Source organism: Megachile rotundata, chromosome 2 (assembly GCF_050947335.1).
Source record: "Megachile rotundata isolate GNS110a chromosome 2, iyMegRotu1, whole genome shotgun sequence".
NCBI lineage: Eukaryota > Metazoa > Arthropoda > Insecta > Hymenoptera > Megachilidae > Megachile > Megachile rotundata.
This window is the reverse complement of record NC_134984.1, coordinates 7,572,471-7,599,222: the sequence shown is the minus strand read 5'-3', so window position 1 is coordinate 7,599,222 and position 26,752 is coordinate 7,572,471. Positions and strand designations below refer to the sequence as shown.

General features: G+C 31.0%; 1 protein-coding gene across 11 annotated transcripts in view; it reads left to right on the top strand.

Annotated features, from left to right (window-relative positions):
• LOC100877791 (uncharacterized) overlaps positions 1-26,752 on the top strand; it is a 412,529-nt gene that overhangs the window by 341,971 nt on the left and 43,806 nt on the right. For all 11 annotated transcript variants that reach the window (XR_013041016.1, XR_013041015.1, XM_076541317.1 and 8 more), the window contains 2 exons: positions 15,277-15,340; positions 23,884-23,979. Coding sequence is in view for 9 of the 11 variants with exons in the window: in XM_076541317.1 (XP_076397432.1) it covers positions 15,277-15,340; positions 23,884-23,979 (160 nt within the window). In the remaining 2 variants the exon portion in view is untranslated. The remainder of the gene's footprint in view (positions 1-15,276; positions 15,341-23,883; positions 23,980-26,752) is intronic.

The window sequence follows — 26,752 nt, the reverse complement described above, 5'->3', positions numbered from 1 at the left end:
CAAATAATAAATATAATTTATACAGTTAAAATATTCTGAAAAAAATTCTAAGTTTTAGAAATTGGGGAATATATACTTTTGGAAGTATAATAAGTTGGACATGTAGGCACTTTTGTGTATTGAATTTTACGGATGCAAATATTTAGAATATACATAGAAAGTGAAGTGTGTGTAGAATTGGAGATACAGAAATTCAAAGAATATAGAATTTTAAGAAGTATGGAAATTTGGGAAAATAAAATTTTAGAAATATAGAAATTTTGGGAAAATAAAATTTTAGAAATATAGAAATTTTGGGAAAATAAAATTTTAGAAATATAGAAACTTTGGGAAAATAAAATTTTGGAAATATAGAAATTTTGGGAAAATAAAATTTTGGAAATATAGAAATTTTGGGAAAATAAAATTTTGGAAATATAGAAATTTTGGGAAAATAAAATTTTAGAAATATAGAATTCCAAGAAGTACACAATTTTAGGGAACATAAAATTTTGGAAATATATAAATCTGGGTAATATAAGTAATTTAGAAATAGATCTTTAGTGTGATAGATAAGATCTCTGCCATTAACAGTAAATGAAGTCTGTCAAAAAAATAATTACATATTGTAAGGGACTATTTAAGACGTTCTTTTTTAAAATATTTTAATACACGAAGAAAGTTGAATATTTTTATCTACTATATATTTACTAAATATTTGCAACTATTTATTTACTATACATATAATAACTTAAATATAATGTAAATATATTTACTGTAAGTATACATGCTGAATTGCATTTGAGAATGACCTCTTAAAAGGTAGTTCAATTATTTGATACAACCAAATGGCGATTGTGTCTCTAAAAATTTCCCAGTTCATTTTCCGTGATATGTTGTGAATTCATTAAATTGATGCAGAAAAAATCAGTTGATTAAAATCGGCAGCTGATTGGGTCGATAAAATCCGAAGCGTTTAAGGGACTTAAACTGTTAGGTAATTGAAGCGTAAAACCGACGATAGCGGTCGAACGATCACAACCTTTGAGCGATTTAACCGGTTAAATGCTAATACGACATTACTGATCAGAAATGATTGTGACCTACACGCGTATCTGTATGTGTACGTGTGTGCGTGTGTCATTAATTGTGTTCAGAAGCAAATTTACACGTTCGTTGGTTCGCACGAGTTTGACCGAGCAAGACATATTTTTATAAGACGCATGCACATGCGAGCTGGTCGCTTACAAAAGAATTCTCTCGCTTATTTTTTTCTTTTGAGTTTATTGACACGCGAAACTAAACGCATTTAACACTTTCGCACCGGTAATCTGTTCACTTTTCTGAAACTAAAAGCCAACTTCGATAAGTTTGAGTTTATAATTGAACGTTTCACAGTTTTATCGTTAACATTAGACTTACGGACGCGATGCACGGGTTTCTCTTAGATTAAAAATAAAGTAAAACAACATACAGGACGTCTTTAAAAGTTCAACCTTATATTTCGGAAGCTGCTTTAAATATAGAAAAATGTTTCAGACAAAAGTTGTAGGATTTCAAAGGGTACATGAAATGGTGGCAACAAATTGACTTTAGATGGTAGTTTAAAGATCACGTGGACGTCATCTTCAGTTTCTTCAATAAAACTCGCCACTTTTTATTGCATATTTTTGCAGCCCTCGTCAAAACATTTTCAAAACGCTACGTATGTTTACTTTTTGTGCAAGTCAGTCAAGATATAAGCCTTCAAAGTTGACACATAAGCGGGGTGAATCTGATCGTGCAACCTTCGCACGGTCACCTTGGATAATGTGAATCCTGATATGTAAACTCTGAAGCTTCATGTCCTGAGATTGACTTGCATAAAAAACCAATGTCCGCAGGGGTCTATTATACAGGGTGGCTCACCACATTTTGCCATCTAGATTTGCGTCATTATTATTACTTATAGCAAACAATGTTTCAGATGAAGTTGAATGGTTTTCAGAGGGGCATATGCTAGTGGTATATTTTTTTTTGTAGGTGGACGTGTAAAGGACAAATGAAGATCCTTAATGTTTTTTTAAATGGAATCATATATTTTTTATTGCATCAGCTGATATTCCTTCATATTCTTTACAAAAAAGTATTAATCTATTTATGCGAAAAAAAGATTAGTTTCGGAGATATTTTAATTCTAACTTGTTAGGAAATCGTGACTTTCTGGTCAATATTATGAATTGCCCTAACTAAACAGCAAATGTTTTTCTATATGCTTTGAGAGGTCACGTGTCACCAAACGAATTGTGAGTTTTTGTTTTTTTTTTATTACGCAGTATCAGTGAAATTTAGTTTCTGTTACGTCTCTAATACGGTGAATACGACGATACGGTGAATTATCACTTCATAATGAAGTATTCTAAAGAAGAAAAGATAGACATGTTATCAGTTTATTTTGAAGCTGGGAAAAGTGCTACACATGCAGAAAGATTGTACACTACGGAATGTTAATAAGTCATTAATTTCTCGATTCAGAAAGTGTTCTGATGCAAATGTTCGCCACATTGAACCTTTTCTGTAAATAGACATTAAAATTAAAATATCTCCGAAACTAATGATTTTTTTACATAAATAGGTTAATACTTTTTTGTAAAGAATGTGAAGGGATATCAGCTGATGCAATAAAAAATATATGATTCCATTTAAAAAAACATTAATGACCTTCATATGTCCTTTACACGTCCACCTACAAAAAAAATATACCACTAGCATATGCCCTCCTCAAAACCATTCAACTTCATCTAAAACATTGTTTGCTATGAGTAATAATATTGACGCAAATCTAGATGGCAAAATGTGGTGAGCCACCCTGTATAGTGATAATAATTTTTGTGCAATTGGAGGCACTTCGAATATATTAAAATAATCTCTGTTTTTCTAAATGAAACGATATGTTTTTTACTTATATTTTGATAAACTATTTCAAGACGAATACCACGATTTATTGAGAACATCATTCCCGATCTGAGTTAAGCCAATTGTGATGCAAAATAATTTACTTTTAGGAAATGGTCAAGCACCTTTGATTTACTTATCTAACAGTAATACACGATTACATATGTGCAGCATAAAAACGGACTTTATGTCTTACAATTTGACAACATTCCCGATAAACAAAAACCATATTTATTCTTTCCGCTATTGATAGACGCATTTCAGAAACTTCAGATTCACATTGCTTGGGAGAGATTCCATAAACGACTAATCATAGTATATATAGATAAAACGTACAGTGTGATACAATGTTTATTTCTATTCAACAAGCCATTGCAAGAGATTACGAAACGGAGATGAAGTAATATTAACAGACGGCAAGGAAGTGTTCAACCATTTCCTGAAAGTAAATGATTTCCATCACAATTGCATTAATTCTGACCGTGAATGGCCTTCCCAATAGATCGTTGTATTCGCCTTAAAATACTCTATCGGAATTTAAGTAAAAAAATATACCGTTCCACTTACGAAATCGGTGGCACTTTTTAAAGTTAATTTTTCCGGGTAAAGTTTAAAATAATGCTTTCATTATTTTTTAAATTTTATATTCATGCACTATTAATAGCTTATTATATGATACTTTAGTATTATAATTATGTAAGTTGCACAACAAAATGTTTATTTTTAACACTGATATGGAAAGAGATATCCATAGATATATTTAATGTATATTCAAGGTAAAAGTTGTGATTTTCATCTCGATTCACTTACCAAATAGACTTAAATGAAAGCTGGAATCTTCCCGAACAAGGATCTGTAACGATATCTTGCGGTTTTTTGAGTTATTCACATTTTTGTTCGCACGCGCGCCTTATTATCATACGCGACAACAGCGATTGCGGACGTTTTTCAAATATGTCGTCGCAGACCTTTACAAAAGGCCTTGTTTTGTAGATAAGATTTCAAGATAAATCCATATAAAGATAAACTTTATACGAAGATATAAAAAATAAACATTTATTTACAATTTCTGATATTAAAAAAGTAATTTGTCAATGAAAAAAAATATTATTATGATTGTTCAAACATTCAAGATTAAAATGAAGAAAGATTTAATTAATTTCGATAAATAGTTTCAGAGATAAAAATTCATACATACTAGTTAACTAACCGTATTAGCTAAGTAACAAATCAAAATTCCATTTTTAACACAAAAAATTAATTTGCAACATTAGTACAATCATCTTATCAAAAAACATTTGAATAATTTATCTCAGAATCGAAGATATTAGTTTTATCCGTGTTTTCGCCGTTTTTCTCCACTGTGCGATAGTCAGAGAGTAGACAGTGTCCGATACAATTAAGTTTATAGAAGAATAATAAGAATAATGGGTGAATTTAGTAGAAAAGAAAAATTGGTTTCGAATAAACCGATTGGTTATAGGAAATATTGGTTTCGAATGACATGGAACCAACTAACCGTGTTATTTGAGGGATGCCTATAATACTGTACGAACTGTAATTCTGTGCGGAGAATGGTTTCCGAATTGCCATTTGCTCGAGAGGAAAACATTCCAAAGAATACATGAGCGTTTTAGAGATACTGATTCTTTTAAGAAGCTTACCATAAAATGTAATGCATGTAGCAATACTAGGAGCATTAGGTTAGGGTAGATAAAGGAGGTAAAAGTGTTATTGAAGCTGGAAGTGATCACTTCGTGCAATTTCTTTCTTGGTATGTAAGCAACTACTGCAACACAATACAAGCTGTTATTCGAAAACAAGGTTATGTGGGGCATATATTTATACGAACCCTTTTTTCTTATTATAGAACATATACTGAATCAGCTTCTACTGTACTTCCTTCTTACATGAAACACATCCTGTATCCCGTAAATGTCTTAATGGTCAAACGATTAAAGAAGTAGTTAGGAAAATTGCAATTTCTTTTATGTTTGGACAACGTAAAGTTATAACTAAATACGTTTATTCAAAACGGGAATATTTTTACTTCTAAATGAAATAATAAGAACAATTTGTGAAAGAAAAAGTTTTAAATTATTTAAAATTTGAAAATGTTCGTGTGGTCCAGTAATTAAAAAATATCTATGGCATGTCGTAGTCATTAATTATTAATATCTCAAATATTAAATATGTATTAATTTAATTATTTTCATCAATTAATAAAACAGAATCGAGATTATACTTTGTGAAATGAATACAGTTTATTTGTAATAAATTTATTTGATTACATTAATAAGTTTTTAATAAGTTTTTGATAATAAGTTCTTGTCTTCTGAATTTAATTTGGAATATAAAACTTCAAAGTTTCTAATAAATACTCAATAAAGTAGACAGTTCTTGTTTTAGTGTCAATGGAAAAAACCTCTTAATAATGTTTATATTGCTTTCAAAATTAATTATGAATTATAATATATTTTATTTAAAAAATAATGGTTCAAGATAATTTTTCAAGAAAATTATAACAGTGATGCATCTGAAAGTAAAGCTGGTTTGTAATAACAAAATAAAAATACTTTTCTAGGCAATAACATCACTCCACTAAAATCCTTATTTACAAGGAATTTTGTTACTTTTATTATGTTTATAGAATTAAGATTGTGAGAATTGGTAAAAAAACAAGACTGTGTCAGGATCTGAATATGCAGACAAGTTAGACCAAAAGAATTAAAAGAAATTAACAAAACAAATACCTGAAATACTGCAATATTGTCCATTTAATTAACGATTACAATAATTAATTTTTAAAACGAGGCAAGCCCATTCGTATATAAGAAAACCTTTATTTTGTTTAATTAACACTTTAATCAGTATTGGATAATAAATATGAATTATCTAACACCACAAAGTACAAAAGATTGGTTTATTAGTGTTTGTCAATATTTAAAAATTTATTGCAATACAAATCCTTAAATAATTTATCTACTTTGAAAATAAACACAACAGAAATGTATGGAATACAAAACCTGTTTATTTGATACAATAAATATTAACGAGGTAATAAATTCACCAAAACTAACTCGTTTAAAAATTCAGTCTCATGTGTAATCGCGTCTGTTGTGATGGCGTTTAATGATTCATTAGTGTCATATTATCACGTACTAGTGGTAAAGCAAAATAATTTCAATATTTAAACAAAATGAATAACAAACAAGATTAATTTGAATTCTTCATTATTTTATAAATCTAAAATAGCTTTACTGTTTAAAAAATTATACAACGTTAATTACTTACTTAGAACAGTAACAAAAGTGCTCTCTCGACGTTTAGGTCGTTATGAAACGAGTTTAAAATTACTAAATCTTTGAGTATGGAATTATCGTAACTTATCGTTATATCGTAAGCTAATATGTAAAGCTAATATATTTTGTTATTACATTTTAATTAGTTTAAGCAAAATAAGCAGAAATTTTATTATTAATTAAATTTCCACTCAATTTTTAACACTATTTCTACCACGATTTTGTGTACATCTATTTGTACCAAAAGGTATCTTTTGACACATTTTCGTTTGAATGCAAATTGCCAAAACTGTTGGGATTTTAAATTATCAGTTAAATTGAGATAATTTGGGGAATATATTTATTGATACATTGATATGTTTTTATTAAAGATTATTTAGTAAGGTTGTACATTCTATCTTAATTCATCAATCTACAAATACAATAAATATAGCGGTGGACACAAATGCAACATGGCGGGAAATAAGCAAATATCAAGGTTACGCGGCAACCCTTGTATTTTTCGTTACAACTGAAATCGGTATTCAGTGAATCTCATTATAATTGATGTGATGTTGTAAAATGGTGTCGATATTCATATGTAAAATTATTTTAAATTAGGCACTGTCATGAAATCCTTAAGGTCTCAAAAGACACCTCATTGTGGAAATAAGTATGCCATATGCACATTTTTAGATCTAGGATGAACTGGAAGAAAACAATATCGCTGAATTAATTTAACAACTATTGTGTGAAAAGTCAGAAAATTAATTGTGGAGAAATGATTCAGCTTAACGAATAACTGTAGTTTAAAATTTGAAAGGTGTCTTTTAACACTTCTGGGTAGAAATAGTGTTAATTACTGTGACTCGTTTGAGCAGCACAACATTAAGGTTATTATATTAGCTGTGCTAAGATAAATGTCACTTAATGTATTTATCAAGTATTTATATTTTATGTGACATGTAACTTGAAACAAAATTGTTTACTTTCGATTTTTCACAATTACTAAATTTTCCTGTTTTCAAATGAACTATTATATTTTTGTTTTGATGTTATAAAAATACCAAGAAAAGAAATTCAACGCGTGTTACTTACAGTAACCTTGAATTTCAAAAATAACTGATGCAAAAAGCTTGTCATATATTTGACTCCAAGTTAAAATTTCAAATTTTCAAAATGTTTACCATTCGAAGTAATCATTGTCAATTTTTATATTTTTTTCAGTTGCGATCACTTTTGTATTTTTAGAATTTATAAACTTATTTCAGTGGGTTAATATAATACAATGTAATGTAATAATTTCAGTATTATTTATTATATTTAGCTTGATAAATCTTATACAACAAGCAGCACCATGCTGTCTTATTTAGAAACTTAATAAATATCATGTGATCGGTACTATATTTACGAAGGATCAATATTTCATCTTGAGTTCAACGAGGTAAAGGTACATTTAGGAACAGTCCTTCGAAGTTTCCATTAAAAAAGTTTCAATCTAACATAACCCCTGTGCAGGGTGTCCTATTTAAACTGATCTACTCAAATAACTTTGAAAATATTGATAATACGACAAAAAGTTTTATACAGAAATTACATGATTTCAGGAGACAAGCTATCTATTGAAAATAGTATTCTTTTACACAGGTATGTGAAAGAAATATAAAGGTTAACATTGTTCTTTTAAATGATATTATACATTGTTTTGATGTAGTTCATTATACTCTATACAAGAGTATTGTGGAATTTATAACAACAAATCATTAATTTTGAAAATATTTTTACTTTAGCTTTGCGAAACATCACTTCAACGTAGCTAATATACGTCGCATTTAATATCTTGTGTTTATATGACTGTTTATAAATAAATATTAGTATGTTGTACACTCGGAAGCAACGTAGGTTTTTTTTAGATAAAAATACATATGTGAACTTGATAATTTTTAAATTTAAAAATTTTCGTAAAGTTCTAATCTAAAGATCAAATTCAAAATTTTCAATTTTTCAAGTTTTCACAGTTTTAAATTTCAAAATCTTCAAATCTTCAAATCTCTAAACTTCTAGATTTTTAAGAATAAAAATTTCCATATCCATAAATACCCAGATTCTCAAATTCTTCAAGATCTTCAAATCTTCATATCCCCAAATACCTATGTCCCAAAATTCCTAGATCTCTAAATCTCTATATCCCCAAATACTTATATGCCAAAATTTATAGATTTTCATATCTTCAAATTTCCAAATACCTATTTGGCAAAATTTATAGATCACTGTTCTTTATATTCCCAAACACCTATATTCCAAAACTCCTAGATCTCTAAATCGCTATATACTCAAATACCTATGTGCCAAAATTTATAGATCTAACATCTTCAGATTCTAGATACCTATTTACCATAACTCATAGATCTCTAAATGTCCACATTCCCAAATACCTACATATGTCACAAAACTCCCAGATCTCTAAATTACACATCTCCTAAAACTTCCTAAATCTCTAAAGCTTCACATCCCCAGATACTTATGTTTGAAAATACCTAGATTCCCATATCCTTAAATCTACAAATACCAAGATCCCCAAATACATATTCCTTCAAATTCCAAGACCTTTGCATCCCTACCTTCGCAAATCCTAAGCTTCCAAAATTCTTATATCCCTAAATTCCTAAATCCCTCTATCTCTAGATCCAGAAATTCTAAAGTCCCCAAATTCTCTAATTTTAAAATGTTGAAACATTTTATCATTGCACGTATGATACACCAATGGTCGTAAATTCTTCAATTCTATCTCTGTATCTATACTCAATTAATACTAGAACTACTACTTTTGTAACATACGTAATAATAAAATATTTTCATATACATTGATTTATTACTTTCTTTCAAAAGGAATTCCATGTTATCTAGTACATTTTTGTTACTATTAATCCATGTGAGGTTATGATCCCTAAATAAAAGACTACATACTTGCATATCAATAAAAATAATAAGTATAATAAATGATATATGCATTGGTATACAAATTTTTAATAAATTCCCGTTTCGAAATTAAGTTATTGTTATAGTATGAAGTAATTATTAAAAATAAAAATTTATAATTTGTTACATTTTTTATAAACACATGTTTACTTTTGAGTACATTTTCGGTACACGTATTTTTTACAAGTATTACAAGTGGTAACATTCTTGTTATTGTTACAGTGCCTTATTTGAGACCATTCGTGTCAACAAAGTGAGCTCTTTGAAGTTCTTTGGACATTAGCTTTGCGTGATTTTATTCCTGGTTTTTCATTTACATAACAAAGTTTCATAACAAAACATTCTTAACAACATTCATAACAAAAACTTCAATTTGCATTCTACGTCTCCAGATGTAAATGAACGACTAAAGATATTTTCGAATGAGTGCGTTATTTTTGCATTGACATCATAATTGATCCCAAATTTTTCTGATATTTATTATCATCATATTAAATGGTGTGTAGTAAGAATTCTAAAAACGTGTGAAAAGTTATTCAAAACATAAAAACGGGCTAATTCGAGTTCAGTATACTGATTAACCCTATACATTTTAACTGATATTGGTACAAGTAGACGTGATACAAAATTATTATAACTTTTAATGCTAAATATTTAAAATAAGGAAGCCGCTTGCGATTTCGATTACTTTGAAATATGTATATTGTCGAGGTCATCATTCTGAACAACTTACTTCTATACAAATGATGGTCGAATATTTTTAGTCTACGAGATGTTTGAAAAAATAACGCGCTTTAGTTATTTTAGGAGGCTTACCTTTCTAAATCCCCCTCCCCCACGACGACAATAACTTCAAACCTCTTTGGGAAGGATTTTTTTAGGTACTTCAAAAAAACAGGTTAGCGTCAACGTATTTTTAAGGGTCTTGAAGGGCAATTAACTGACGCTAGTTTGCCTTTGAACAATTTATGAAAGCGAATGAATAAAGTTTGATACATTTACCATGAATCGAGCGTGGAAAGAAATGAAGGAGGCCGAGGGTAGACCTTCTTTCTTTTACATGGCGTAAAATCCTGAAAGGCAAAAGACAGAATTTTTCTAACAGATATGTAGGGATTAATCAACGGATAGTATATGTAGGTATGAGTTTAATACTACCAACTGCTACATGGAGCATATATTAGTCATTTATTCATCTAGATTTTGTTCGAGGGACACATAATTGTAATTATTTTGAAAAACGTATTCGACAACATCTTTAACACTATATTTACGGACGTTAGATGGTCACTCTTACTTAAATTTACCTAAAGTAGAAAAATAAATAAATTGCAGATGATATGTGAACTGCCTAAAACATTGATTCTTTTGCTGAAATGGAAAATAAGTTATTATATGTAATAACTGATGATATATTTATTTTAATCGATGTTGTTCTCAATTGTGTATAAAAAAATTATGTTAAAGCATAAGTAAATATCATAAAAGGTACTTATGCCTTAATGCTATTAATTTAACAATTATGGTAAAGGTACCGGTAGTTTACCAGTTTTTATCAAAAATAAAAGCAAGGTTTTTTTATGTACTGTGCACTTTTTACGAATGTGAACTTAAGATACCACGACATCGGTCAGTTAAATTTTAAAGCAGTTACAGATGAAGTGAAATACGCTTACTAATAACGAACACCCTATAATCATTAACCGTTTCTTAAAAGTAAATTATACTCCATCACAATTGACTTAACACAGACCATGAATAACTTTTCCCAATAGAGCCGATAATTAGTTGTATTTGCCTTGAAATACTTTATCAGAATATAAGCAAAAATACTTATCGTTCCATTTAAGAAATCAGTGATGACCTTCATGTCTCCAAAGTGCCTCCATATGGGCAAAAATTATTATTGCTGTATAATAGACCTCTTCGTACCGTACAATTTTGGTTACATCACTTTTTCTCTAGGCCTTATAGATTCGATGATGTTTAAGGTGCTAATAGTTATTGCCCTATTCTGTATGTTGTATTCTCTTAGGTTATGTAAAAACAGTGATATCCTAAGACAAAATTTGACCAAGACGAATATTTTTTTAAATATTATCATAATGCTGTATGAACCAATTCAGTTATTTCAAGAATGGGAAATATAGCAACAATGGATAATATGTCATATAGAAACAATTGTATCCATCCGATGTTCTATTAACATAGACACGTGATAAACTTAATATTCATTCCAGAGTAGTTTTATTATAATTGGCTTTTGCAAATATGTGAGCATAATTATAGTGACGTGCCTACCATATTTTTCAGTGGCGAAGTGCATTTAATATGGATGGAATGCTGGATTTCGTAATAATCATCATCAGTGTAATAAAGATCTGCAGTTTGTTATGCAACCAAAATATGAGCACCAATTAAATGTAAATATGAACAGAAATAATTGAAGAATTCTTAATTACATGTGTTTATTAATGGGAAACTGGCAGATATGAGTTATATTAATTGCTTAAACATGCACTTGAATGCACTATTAGGCGAAATCACATTCGTTATCACATGTGGTTTACACATAACAGCATATATCACATATTAGCCGAATTGTTAGGCAATGTTTAAGCAAGCAATCTTTAAATAAATATTTTGAGGTATATATTATTTCAGATATACAGGGTGTCTCATTATAATCTTCCCACGCGATTATCTCGCAAAATATTCATTATTTGAAAAAAATGTTTAAACGAAACATGCTCTGTCCGTAGGGGGACATTCAATGGTGTACACTGTCTTCTTCTGGGTGGAGGCGCCTCCGAGATTTGAGGGCCACCTTCGTTTTTTTAAATGGAAACATAGTTTTTTCCGCGCTGGACACGTAATTTACATCAAGACGTATCCATTGATCTACATTATATTGACCTTGAAGTGTCATTCAAGGTCATTTCAATGACATGAAGCTTTCTTCTTCACTGCACATCCAGAAAATGTATCTTGTCTTCTAAATTCAACAAGACGAGTTTGAATGCTGTTGACATTAATGTTTACAAACACAGAACATCACAATAATATTCTCAAGCTAGCACAACGACCTCGAGTACTAGTACCATTGACATTCACGTTACAAGTTCTAGTTTTTCTAGTTGCTTCGAAGTGGTGAGTAGGTAGATACTACAAGCATTCTTCATTTTAATAGCGATTTTACGATGGCTGATTATATGCCTATTGAAATTGTTGTCATGATTTTAGTTTTGGCAGAATGTCAGCAAAATTATAGGCAATCTGCCCGAGTGGATCAGAAAAGATTTCCGGATCGCCAGCACTCAAGTAGCGTCGTTATTATAAATTGTGAGATTCGGGCTCAGCAAGAATTCTTGTATCCACATCGCCGTGTTCATCGTTCAGAAAGATCGAAACTTGTAACGCTAGGAACGGTAGCAGCATATCGTCATAGAAAACAGTGTCGGTTACGGTGACAAGAACCCTTCGACGACATTATTTTCACCCGTATCACATTTCTTTACTTCAAGCATTACGTGATGCCGATTATAGTGTCAGTTTCAGATTTTGCCAATGGTCTTAGCGTAGGATAATACGTGATCCTTTCTTATTCTCCTAGGTGTTATTTTCGGTTGAATCAACTTTCAAAAACACAGGACAAGTGAATCGTCACAATTTCCACGATTGGCGTGATGAAAACCCTCACTGACATCGAGCAATTGAACAACAGCGTCAATTGTCTCTAAATGTTTGGTGTGGCATTATTGGTAGCTATTTAGTGGGTCTATATTTTTTTAATGGTACACTAACTGGAGAACGATGTAATAATTTTTTTTGTAATAAGTTGCAAATCTTTTTAGAAGATATTCCAGTGGCCACTAAGAGTGCGGATGTGGTTCCAGCATAACGGTGCTCTAGCACATTATGATCGTCGCGTTCGACAAATTTTAAATGAAATGTTGCTTAGACGGTGGATAGGTAGAGACAGTCCGATACCTTTTCCACCAAGATCGCCAGATTTAACACCTTCCGATTTTTACTTTTGGGGTTACATAGAAGATACAGTTTATGTGGAACAGCCAACAACAACTGAAAATATGAAGGCTCGAATAATAGAAGGCAAAGTACTAGGGAAACTTTAGAACAAGTTGAACTGTCAGTGAGGGATAGAGTCAGGTACTGAGACGTGCAGTGAAGAAGAAAACTTCAAACCATTAAAAAAAAAAAAAAATATACTGATCGAATTGAGTAACCTCCTCCTTTTTCGAAGTCGGTTAAAAATGACCTTGAATGACATGTCAAGATCTACACAATGTAGACCAATGGATTCTTCAAATGGACGTTTCCATTTAAAAAACGAAGTCGCCTTCAAATCTTGGAGGTGCCGCCAACCAGTAAAAAACAGTGTACATCATTGTACAACATTTTTTTCGAATAATGAATATTGTTGGAGATAATCGCGTGGAAAGATTGTAATGAGACACCCTGTATATACAGTCCCTAGCCATCGAATTAGGATCACGTACGAAAATTTCATACTACATATTAGTACATTCTAGTTAACGCTTAGACATACTCTATTTGTAAATAAAAAACGTATACCCAAGCGTTGTAGTGTGCTATAGTTTTACCTTGTGCAGTTCTTCATTTAATTCGTTTTGAAAGTTAGTAAGGACGTTTTAATATAGTATTAGATTCTCTTTTCCATTTTTGTGAGATTCGTACATCATTTTCCACAATTAAAGGAACTCAAACCTTTCTTCCAAAAATTTAAACATGTACATTTAAATATGTACTAAATAAAATATCACGTAGATAAATTTATCTACATATATTATACATATACGTCATTATATACACGTCTCAAAATAAATACAGGATCCATATTAAGTTCTGCAAACAGCCGTATGTAAATTAAAACTGTAATTGATATGAAAAGTTCGCTCGCTGTACACAATATGTGCTTGTATTCAAACAATTTTAATTGCCACAAAATTCACACCAATTGAACTGCTCACTGTTCCGAAAATAACCACGTTTTAAATATTGTTACATTCGTTGTGGAAAAAAAAAAGTACGTTATTGTGCACCCTTCCGCAATACGCAATAATAACAATGGGCAACCCGTCATTTTGATCAATTAACTAATTAGAGGCAGTAATTCTTTAATTTTGTTATATCTACTTTTTGAAGCGTATTTAATTAAACTATCCATGAAAGCTTGAAAAATTAAACTTAATTACAAAATTGGGAAAATAAAAATAAGTCAATACACATCATGTACGCTGCACATATAATACAAAATGGCGGTTGAGTGGTCCGATCAAGATGGTATTTAATACATATCCTGAGAATATCTTTGTGAATAGCATACTTCGTTTATTTCCATTATGATTAAATACCGACTTCTTGATAGTTCAGTTTTGTTACTCTAATGTGTTTTGTATTTTCAATGAGTTATTTTAAACAGTCCACAGTTTTAATCTTTTGCACTCTAAGGTATTTTTATTGTTTGCAAACAGAAACTTTAAAACTTATTAGTAAATAGTTAAATGAAATGAAAAATGAAAAGCTAAATTCTTTTGAGGTTATTACTTTTTTCCTAATAATTTCTGCTATGGTCTGTTTGTACAATATTTAATATATTATATAATACAATATATGTGCAATACTATAGAATTAATTAAAAAATGTTTATTTCAAATTATTGTATTAAATCGAATGGCGACTGAGAGGCACCTCTCGAGCACAACGAATTAGTGCACTCTATATTTTGCATAAATATCAACAATCCATTAGTTATAGAACTGTATATTATTAGCATTTCATAAGATAACATAGGTTTATTAAAGCAATATATTTTACGTTTAGTAAGATCTATTGCCGTTCATACATGTATTGTTTACCTATCATCAGAAATTACACGAAAGATTTCGATTAACAAGACCACGTTTCAGGTCCTTAACGATTTATCGCATTCCCGAGAAATGAACACGGTTGTTCCATTACAATGCCATTGTGCTCGGAGGGCACGTTTCGATCCTTTCCACACAACGAAACCGTCCATTTCACTGGTGCTGATCTATTGTGCGTTGGTGATTTGTTGCAGTGCGTGTTACAAAAGGCCGGAAACTGGCGATTTAATGCGTTCACGCTGGAAACAGTGACGGGAGGTAAGCAATTATGTCAAAAATCATGCTACTATGGCAATCATACATCAATACCAATTATTATCGAATAATAGAATCATTCTTTAATTTGTCACAAACTCTGCGGCAGCAATAAGCCATACAGTTTTAAAACTCGCAGATTAATATATTTTATTTTTTAAAGCTTTTTAAGTAATAGAAATTTTTAGTACTGAAATTTGGATACTAAAAATGCATGCAAAATTTTTTCGTTTAATTTTGTTTAAACTTGCATGTAAACCCACATCCTAACATCGTTCAATTTAATATATTTTATTTTTTAATACTTTGAGTATAATTTCTTTTTATTTTTTAATACTTTAATAGTTTGAGTACCAGAATTGAATTTTTTAATACTGTAATTTGAATACTAAAATTGAATTTTTTAATACTGTAATTTGAATACTAAAATTGAACTTTTTGATAACAAAAGTTAAATGCAAAATCTTCATAATTTAACATTGTTTAGACTTACATGAAAACTCAAACCTTAACACTATTTATTCTACAATGAAAATCTAGTACAGAAACTGTTCATACCCATTAATGTTTATTTACTTCACCAAAAGAAAAACCAGCTAAAATATTTTATTAAAACGCATACACGAAGCAATGAATTATTATTCGCGACTTAAATTTAACCCACCTTATATTTTTGTAGTTCTCGTGAGTTCAGTTTAATTTTTACGATTCTGAAATGTCGAAATGAAGCATCCGATGACACTTTTAAATAAAGAAATATTCAAGTTTATATTCGTAAAATGGCAACATTTTTTATTTTATATGTATTTATTCTATATACTAATTTCAGTTTTATCAGAATGTCTCTCAGCAAAGTCAAAAGATCTTTATTATAATATCTGGCTTTAGAAAATTGTGATTCTCTGCTGTTCTCTCTACCCATGTTTAAACTATTATTATATCCTATATTACGTTTACGGGTTAAATTTAATCCATCTTATATTTGTGGATCGCTTATTAGTTGAGAGTAACTTTTTTGCAAGCTTTGTCGAAGAAAATCTTCATAACGCATTTGAATGAAAAGACATTCAAATTTAGGAGAACATGGTGTCATTGCGGTCACCATTAACAGTATAAAGCAAAATATCTAAAACTTGTATTTGTTTTCATTTATTTCTCGCAAAATGTCTGCTCCATATCTGAACTGATTTAGGTAAGTTATTACTATACGAGGGTAGTTTAAAAAGTTCTCGACGTAACATATAGATGACGCCAGTAGTATCAAATGGTTAGGATTTTTCATAAGTTTAATCCTTTAGAGGGCTTACTATAATGTCACACAGTTGCAGCAGTTTTCAGTCATTTTTTTATTACAATAATGTAAAAAAAGCCAAGATGTGACGGTTTTCAAAAAATGAATAAAATCAACTGTCATATAATTATAAAATATGAGAAAATATATTTTTATATGTTTCTTATTAGTGTATATGTATATCTTTTGTGTAGTAATAACTTACTTCTTTTCTGTAATAAGAAATTTAGTTGTAACATTGAAGTCATCATTGACATCATATTGTACTAAAAGTAGAAAAAAATTAAAACATCATTGGTCGAAGTCTTGAAACGAAATTATGTTAAAAAATAAAAAGAATTTTTTTCAAAATGAATTATTTCTTTGGTTACGCCAAGGAAATTATAACTTCCTACCAGACATTTAACCAGTTAAGTGTGTTTGACGACTATATCCGTCATGGAGATGTGGCAGAATTTTGTGTCATGACGACTATATCCGTCATGCGTAAAATTTTGTTACAATTTGATATTTAAATTGTAATTTTGGCGAAAACTAAATTATATTTGTAAATTGTAATATGTTTAAAATGTTTAGAGGTCAACACGAAATGAAATAAACAAATAAAAAGTGTAAATGATTTGAGATGGATTCATAAATTCTTGAGAGCTAACTCGTCATCGCTTGATTGTCGTGACACACACTGGTGCGCGCTTTGCAAAAAGATCGCCACAGTTAACTGGTCAAATATAAGTTATGAAAAAAAATCGTACTGAATTTGGATTAAAAATAATTTCTTTAAATATTTGATACTTAATCTTTTTAACGAATGTTCAGCTAATAGGGGTTATATAACCACCATTACCTTCAATATGCTTTATTATGAAATGTATTTCGGCTAGCGAACTATGATATACTGAAGTACTTAATTTTGTATGATGTACATAATTTTGTACAATATGACCAATAACAGGAATATGTATATGTGTAATAAATTTCACTAAAGTTATGAAATATGGTGCAGATATATCTCATTGTGGTTTATGGAGTTAATTAAAATATACTGGGTTCGATTTTGTCGATGGTATGTATTTAAAAGCTGCTAACTACCGTAAATGTAATGTGACCGTTATTACTCGTGACATATTGGGATAAAGTGAAAGAATCGGATTTAAATTATAAGTTAATTCCCGATTAATTTTTTTATATATTCTATTAAATTCAATATAAAATTGTCACAATCGATTTTTGAATTTTTGTTTCTATAAAATACTTTTCTGATACAAGAAGTGGAAGAAAAACAGCGTGTTCTTCAATTTAATTTTTTTCTTCTTCAAAATAATATGTAAATCCTCAATATCACTTGGAAGAAATGTACGTATTTGCACGTGTAGAATAAAAGGTTTGTTTAATCAACAAGTTAGTTATAACTAAATTGTATAAATAAAAACTAACTTTAAAGAACAAGTTTGCAAAATATATATATATATGTTATAAAAATATACATTTTATATCTCGTAAACATAAATAGTGTTAGATATCATTTATTAATTCTATAAGTGAAACTTTTAAAAAAATACACTTTGTGGACAATTGTACAAACAGGAATCATTCTGATTCTTCAAAATTTATCACAGCAATCCTAAAAATAATATTTATGCGCGATATATGACCTTCTGAATATATTTACTTTTCATGAATTAATTACTAAAATAATTGTAGAAGAAATTAATTTTCTAAATCGACGTATGTCGAAATGTGTTGACAATTTTTCTTAATTATGATGTTGAAAAGATTTTCTTAATTATCCAATATCATTTATTATTGTTGTAATTAAATTTCAAAAACAAAAGTAAACTATGGAGATTATTGTTTAGGAAGAAATTGTTTTCTCGTTTTAAGTTTGTTTGATCACAACAGTCATGTTTAGATATTACCATTTATTTCCAAAGAGTTTTTATTGTTCCTATAAATAAATAGTATAAACAAATACTTCATTTATGCAAACATGTAAATAAAGCATATCTAAAGCAGTTCCAAATTATCTTACTATCGATGCATAAACAGATGATGGACATTTTATGAACATTCACGTTTTGGGAATATATAAAAATCTATTTTTTGAAACAATAACCTGGAGAATTTAATGTAGAGTATTTTTAAGAGAGAAATTTGGAAATTGATTAGAAATTATGCTCTGCACAGTCAAATACAAATAGATTTCCAATTCATAAATGTAGACATTTAAATTTGAACATTTTTTAATTCATAAACTTTCCTATTCTTAAACAATAGGTATTTTAAAATTTTTTAATATTTAGATTACCAAATTTTCCAATTTTTATATTTTCCACCTTTCAATCTCTTAACTTCCAAATCCTTGAATTTCTATATTATCCAAATTTCCAAACCCCCAAATGCCTATGTTATCCTAATTTCTAAATTACCTAATTTTTCCAATTTTTATATTTTCAACCTTTCAATCTCTTAACTTCCAAATCCCTGAGTTTCTATATTATCCAAATTTCCAAACCCCCAAATTCCTATGTTATCCTAATTTCTAAATTACCTAATTTTCCAATTTTTATATTTTCAACCTTTCAATCTCTTAACTTCCAAATCCCTGAATTTCTTATTATCCAAATTTCCAAACCCCCAAATTCCTATGTTATCCTAATTTCTAAATTACCTAATTTTCCAATTTTTATATTTTCAACCTTCAATCTCCAAATTCCTATATTATCCAAATTTCTAAACTCCTAAATTCCTATATTATCCAAATTTCTGAATTCCCAATTTCCTAGATCACCAAATCCCTAAATTCCCGTATTCGTAGATCACCAAATTCAGAAGTTCCGAAATCCATAAAATTTCTAGCAAGATATTCCTATTCACAAACTCCTAGTGCTTCAAATTTCTAGACTCCTAATTTGTGGATACCTATATCTACAGACCACAAAATCCTAGTCTCCAAATTCTTTACCCATCCCTAAATTAAATTACGAAAAACTTTCCCAAATCCCCAAAAATCAATAAATGATAGATTCTTTCTCCCATAGAGATATTATTCCTAGAAAACTGCCTCTGACGTTGTGTGTACATTATTTCCAATAAGTATTTTAAGTATAACCATAAAAATTTATGGAAATTATTAGTATTATTAAAATCATGTTATTAGTGTTTTAAGTATGTACAGGATAACTTCAATTTTACCTCTGAATCAAATATTTAATTACAAAGTCCAAAACTGTCAATTATCTGGCTCGAGAAAGCTGTGATTCTCTGTTGTTCTATGTACCAGTATCTAAAATGTTGCGTTACTCTAAATTACAATCTAAATACACTTATATAGTTCCATTTACTTGCCCCCGAAAACGGAAGGCTCAACAGAAAGCTTCTCCAGAGTAAACTGTAAACAACTCATCCCTTCCTAACCACGGATCCACAGAAACAAGGAAGCACGTTTGAGCAATCGAAAGGAAAATGTTGTTCAAACATTGAATACGATACTTTACTTGTACACACAACAACAAATCTGTCTTCCCTACAGAAAATATGGCAACGTAAAGTGAAGAAGCTTGTTACTTCTTTATTTTTAGGGATTCTTGAGAGTATAAAAATTTGAAATTGGGAAACAGGAAATTGGGAACTTTGAGATTCGAAGACCTACTAATATTCTGAAGATTTCCAACCACAAATCTCTAGATCTCCACATTTCTAGAGTTGGAGATTTCTAGATGTTCAAACTCCTTTACTAAAATCTTCCGAAACATATTCCAGGATCCATTAATTCTTGGGTCTTCTAATCCTTAGATCTCCAAATTTCTGTTTTCTCCAATAGGAGTTCACAAATTCCTATCTTCTTATATTCGTACATCTCGAAACAATTATCATTCTAAATTTAAAGGTGCTCAAATACTTATATCTTAAACTTCTATATCTTTAATTACACAACTTTTATTCGAATGAAAGTTGAATGAATATCCCGAATCTATACAGGGTGTCTCACAATTAGTGTAAGTCCCGGAAATGTGGGGCAGCTGACGCGATTCTGAATAAGATTTCCCTTTGCAAAAATGGGGTTTGAAGCTTCGATTTTGAATTATTAAGGAAAAACACGTACCAATCAGATTGCGAGGATTACGCGCGCTCAGCCACTAGGTTCGAAGCTGTCGCTCTCACGTCTGCGCACGTGTAATCCTCGCACTCTGATTGGTCTGTGTTTTTTCTTAATAATTCAAAAACGAAGCTTCAAACCCCATTTTTGCAAAGGGAAATCTTATTCAGAATTCCGTTAGCTACGCCCCGTTTCAGGGACCTACACTATTTATGAGACACCTTGTATATCCTCGAACCCTATACTTCAAATATCTGTGTCTCGAATCTCTAAATCCCGAATCCCTATATCCCGAATCTTTAATTCTCGAATCCCTATATCCCGAATCCCTATGTCCCGAATCCCTATGTCCCGAATCCCTATGTCCCGAATCCCTATGTCCCGAATCCCTATGTCCCGAATCCCTATGTCCCGAATCCCTATGTCCCGAATCCCTATGTCCCGAATCCCTATGTCCCGAATCCCTATGTCCCGAATCCCTATGTCCCGAATCCCTATGTCCCGAATCCCTATGTCCCGAATCCCTATGTCCCGAATCCCTATTGTCCCGAATCCCTATGTCCCGAATCCCTATGTCCCGAATCCCTATGTCCCGAATCCCTATGTCCCGAATCCCTATGTCCCGAATCCCTATGTCCCGAATCCCTATGTCCCGAATCCCTATGTCCCGAATCCCTATGTCCCGAATCCCTATGTCCCGAATCCCTATGTCCCGAATCCCTATGTCCCGAATCCCTATGTCCCGAATCCCTATGTCCCGAATCCCTATGTCCCGAATCCCTATGTCCCGAATCCCTATGTCCCGATTCCCTATGTCCCGAATCCCTATGTCCCGAATCCCTATGTCCCGAATCCCTATGTCCCGAATCCCTATGTCCCGAATCCCTATGTCCCGAATCCCTATATCCCGAATCCCTATATCCAGAATTACTATGTATTCCGTTGATTACTTAATCTTCAAATCTCAAATTCATCGCATCTCTGTGTCCCAAAATTCTAAATTCATTCCCAAATTTATGAATTCTAAAAAACCTCTAAAAGTCAATGAGTTGGAAATATTTTCCCATTTAGTTGCCATATTTTCAGCAGAGAACCCGGATTTGTTGACTGTATAATGAGATATCCGTGAAAATTCCTAAATCGCGACCCGATATTCAGCTTCTTGATTTATTCCGCTCGCATTGGTTTACGACTGAGAAAAGTACTATATTTATGCGAAACAGCAATGTCTTTCTCTCGCCGGTATGCCATTAATTCTGTGGTGCATCCCTGCTAAAAATTCATGCGAATAATGCAAACCGTCCTTCGCCGGCGTGTTATTTGAATTTTAGAAAACATTGTCGAGTTCCACACGAAATGTAGTAGAAATAATATCAGAGCAGAAATGCATAAAATCCATTAGAAACGTAATATATAACCTTTCATATTCATAATATTCTCCTAAATGATGTTTACGTTTTCAGTTATGTTATTTAAACGCTGCTTATCACTTTTATTTCACGTAAGCGTTGTAGAACACACACTAAGATTTTATATCCATATATTATGTGCTGCATACAAATTTGAAAATATCGATATCCTCAAGTTTAAAAAAGTTTAATGTTAAAAGAAAGAATTTTTAATTTTGAAGATATTTTATGATGAAGCAGTAATGCAATAGTTGTTAACAAGACATTTTTTAATGAACTTCTTTAAATAAAGTATGTTACCATTAAGAACACACAAATATGTTTAAGCAACAATCAAAGTGAAAAGTATAGTTGAAATTCTTTAACTTTTCAATTTATTTTAAAAACTCAAATTTTAAGAAGTTATGAAAAATATTCAGAAAAATGTATGTATTTGACTTCATTCACAGAACATAGCGATTTTTGAGTTGCAATATATCTTTCGATTATTAAAGCTGGTACTACACGTATAATCGTATGAAGGTTAAACTTTGGTACACCACTTTTTAATTCGTTTTGCATAATCTGATAGTATTACAAAATATATAATTAAAATCGCTTTGTTTAAAAATAATTAAATTCGCTTAGTTCTGACGTTAAAGTCACAGGACCCCAAAAACTATAATTTTTTAACTACACATAACTACTAACTGTAGATTACTACTAACAAGTTTTAACATTTTTTATTATTGTTATTCTGATTTAAATCCTTCCTTAGTTTTGTGCTTTCTTTAATTGAGTAAATATGGCGAATATGCATCAAAGATAATCAGTTTTGATTTAGTTTAATAAGGTAAATGATCCCATCATGTAAAATCATGATCGTCGATAAAAATAGTCCATCTTTACCATGACTCGCAGATTTTTCTGTAAAATAACGATTATTTAATAATAATCCTTCTAAATTCTAAGATAAATTAGTTTTCAAATGCAACGATAAATATGTACAAAAAATTTATTAGTGAAAATTGAATTTGTTTGAAGTCCTCTTTATTGACCACTGCAATATTTTAGTATTAACCATGAAAATAATCTATAAATGAAAATGAATATTTTCCTGTTATTATACTATTAATTGCATGTATTTTATTACTTTCAATAAATTATCGTAGTGATTCATACATTTTTCTTATGAAATTAGTAATGTTCGAAGTACATGTGTATTTAATAACTTTTCTTACAAAAATCTATAAGTATACTTGTCAATAAACACCTTGTTCCTTCAACAATCTTTAAAACAGTAACAAAATACTTGCATGCGTGACATTTTAAGGTTTTGACCAACAGATCATTTTAACTATCATTTCCAATAAAATGAAATAAATAATAGTCACTAAAAAAGACGTGGTCACTGATGGGTACATATACCTTATTGTTCAATAATATTTCATTTTTGACTTTTACCCTTTGCACTCAAAAGATAATTCACAATTCTGTTTAATAGAAGATTTTTAAATCAGTATTTTTTAACTTAATCTATAGTGTTACAAGTGTTATGTATAAACATAGCGAAACAAGTATATGCGATAATTAATAATAGAAAAATAATAACTTCAAAGGAATTCATCAAACCTTTCAGCTAAAAGGTTTTAATGTCGCAATTTACCAATTGCAAAAATGCTTTCGAGTACAAGGGATTAACACATTTACTGGTTAATTAACAGTTTAAATTTTCTTCCACCTTATGCATCATACTATGTTTGACTTTCAGGACGTTCACTGCCGGTATTATGCGTGCATCTTTTTCACTGGTATGGACTGCTGCAGTACTTCAATCTGGACGTGGTATCGGTATGGAAATTATTCGGTAAGTCCTTACATAAATATGAATAATTTTGAATGAAGTGTAATCTCAGTATCAAACAAAAAGTTCTAAACTCTATTTAGCGTGGATCTATTAACACTTCACCTTTGCCCCTCAAGCTTTTAGCATATGATACTTTATTTTGCATAAACCTGTAAATCAATCATCATCATGTCATGGATAATGAAACATACTTTAAGGACGTTACAAGTTACGTTTCTTTGTGCGTTGACCTAAGTTTAAGTTTACCGTGCGTATAAGTTTACAAACAATACCACACAGTACGTTCAGGGGTGGTATCTCGCGTGTTAATAACCGACTTTAATGAAACTTACACAGTACATAGTTTTCGAAAAAATATTTAATCCATATACACTTCCGTTTGGAGTTTAAGTCCAATTGTAATTTGGATAATCAAAGATTTGCATAAGGTTGAATACAAAATTGATATAACATTTTAACGTCTTTTTTCTGTTTTAATACTTTAACTGTCATGTCACGCATATATGCATGACACGTAAATTTCTATAGAGTTCTAGCATCTATATTATTAAGAATTGGTTCACTTACCTAATTGGAAGTATTCGTATTCATTTTTTGAAACTATCGAAGGTATATATGATAAAATATCGTGAAAATGTAAAATTTGTTAAACATGAAAATACTATCTAATACAATTTTCAATTGCTTCAGTATGACAATCAACGTGTTAATATTGTAACTGTGATTAGTTAGTTCCGACTGCCGCGCCTGACAAACAAAACATAAGGTAAAGCGTTAAACGTTGCGTAGCAAAAGAGTCGATGAACATCTTTTCTGCACTTTGCGGACTTATATTATCAAAATTTGATGGTAAAAAATTGAGACACCCCAATATCTATGCCACGAAATTCCGATCTATCACCCGAACTAACGTCGCTTCGTAGTGGATCGACACAAGGACAAAGATTTGCTCCCGAACTTTCCACTATGCACCGCTAAGCTTTTCCGCTTAAATGCCGACCCCTGGAGTCAATGTAGCTAAAATAACCGAACTCGTCGAATCTCGTGCACCGTACCAGGCTCCGGTTTCTTGCACCGTCATAATGAAGCGGGAACAATACACCATGACTCTCAGTAATTTCGCCAGTGACAATACGCTGTTTAAGAGCGGGTCATCCAGGCAGTTCATAATACGAACCTGTATTGGCGCGGAATTTCACTCATCCGCTGTGTACTGTCCACCCCTTTCTGAAACCACATCGACCATGACCTGGAAAGCCAAGCAGACCTCCTCCTCTTGTTTTATCGAGTCTTCCATGAACATTCCACGTGAAATTCTCGACGGTGCAGGCGTGTTTCCACGACACACCCGGCAATACTTCGTAGATGAAGTTGATTCGATGAGAACCATCCAAGTGAATTGGTCCAGGCGTAGACATCTAAATCTTTTGCGAGTTCGGTGAAGAAGTTACGTAGGAGGCGAACAAGCAAAGCGGTTGAACAAGGTTGAAGTCGAGAAATGCAAATCGTCTAACTGCAGATACTTTAATAAATTATACCACGAGACAGAAAAATATTCTTGCAGCCTCGCGTTTTCCGTGTAGCAGCTTTTAAAGCTGGTATAGAATTTGTCTGCATGCACATGTGTACTTACGACACATGTTTACGTAGTTTACATATAAACTATACATGTGCATAATGTATGCCGTGTAAACTAGTTTACATATTAGTTTACATAGTACATGAACTAGTTTATATAATATATAATCTTTTCACAAAGTTATATGGTGTACATTTTTCTTACATAATTTTTACCTAGTTTGTGACTATGATTTTGCAAGTAATCTCTTCGAGGTCTCATGGCCAGTATCTTAAACGGGTTGCATCTGAATTCTAGATCACTTTACACAGGTGGAAACGGTCTGCTGCAGTTGTGTATGAGGTCAGAGAATAAGATAGAGATCAACTCGTTGTGTTACGACCTTGAGAGACAGATGGTATTTCGAATATGATACAGACGGTTTCCAGTGAACTTATGTGAGGAACTTGTCGAATTCGTTGAAAGTGGAATGTAAACCTTAACTCCTCCATCGATTTATAATCTAAGTTTTACACGTTCATGGGAAAAATAAAGTGCAAATAACTTATATAGGCCACTTACATCTGTCATTAAGATTAACAGAGACTTTGATGCAGCCATTGAAGCACGTAAAGTTGTTATCCTCGTTGACGGCACAGTTCAAAGAAAGATGTCGAATAATATCTTTATAACAATGTTATTATACTGACCTTGAAAAATTTTCCAGGCTGTAACAATATTTGTGGCAGTTAGATTGTGCGTTATCTAAATAGTAACCGAACTTTTCAAATGATGAAAACACTGTACCTAGTCTTATATGAAGTTTTAAATAATCAATTGTTTGAAAAAATCGCTAAAACTAGGTTATTCCGTTGCCTGCAAGTTGGTTATTTAGTTGCCTGTAAATTTCGGCAAAATAATGCTGGAGACAAATTCAAAGGATCCATGTTCTCAACTTGAGATAAAAGAGAAACACGATAATATTGCAGAAGAAATCATTCTCTTGTTCAAGAACTACTTTATTTAGTCCTAGTAGTTCTAATAGTAGACCCGTTTAAATTGAACTGAAAATGGAAGCACCTGCAGCAACCATATTTGTTTCAAATGTAACTTTTCCTAAAGTGTAGTTGTTGAAGATACAATTGAATCCTCAAATGGTCAGCAGCTATTCTTTTAGCAATTCACGGTTTCATCGGGTATAGGACGACCGGGTTT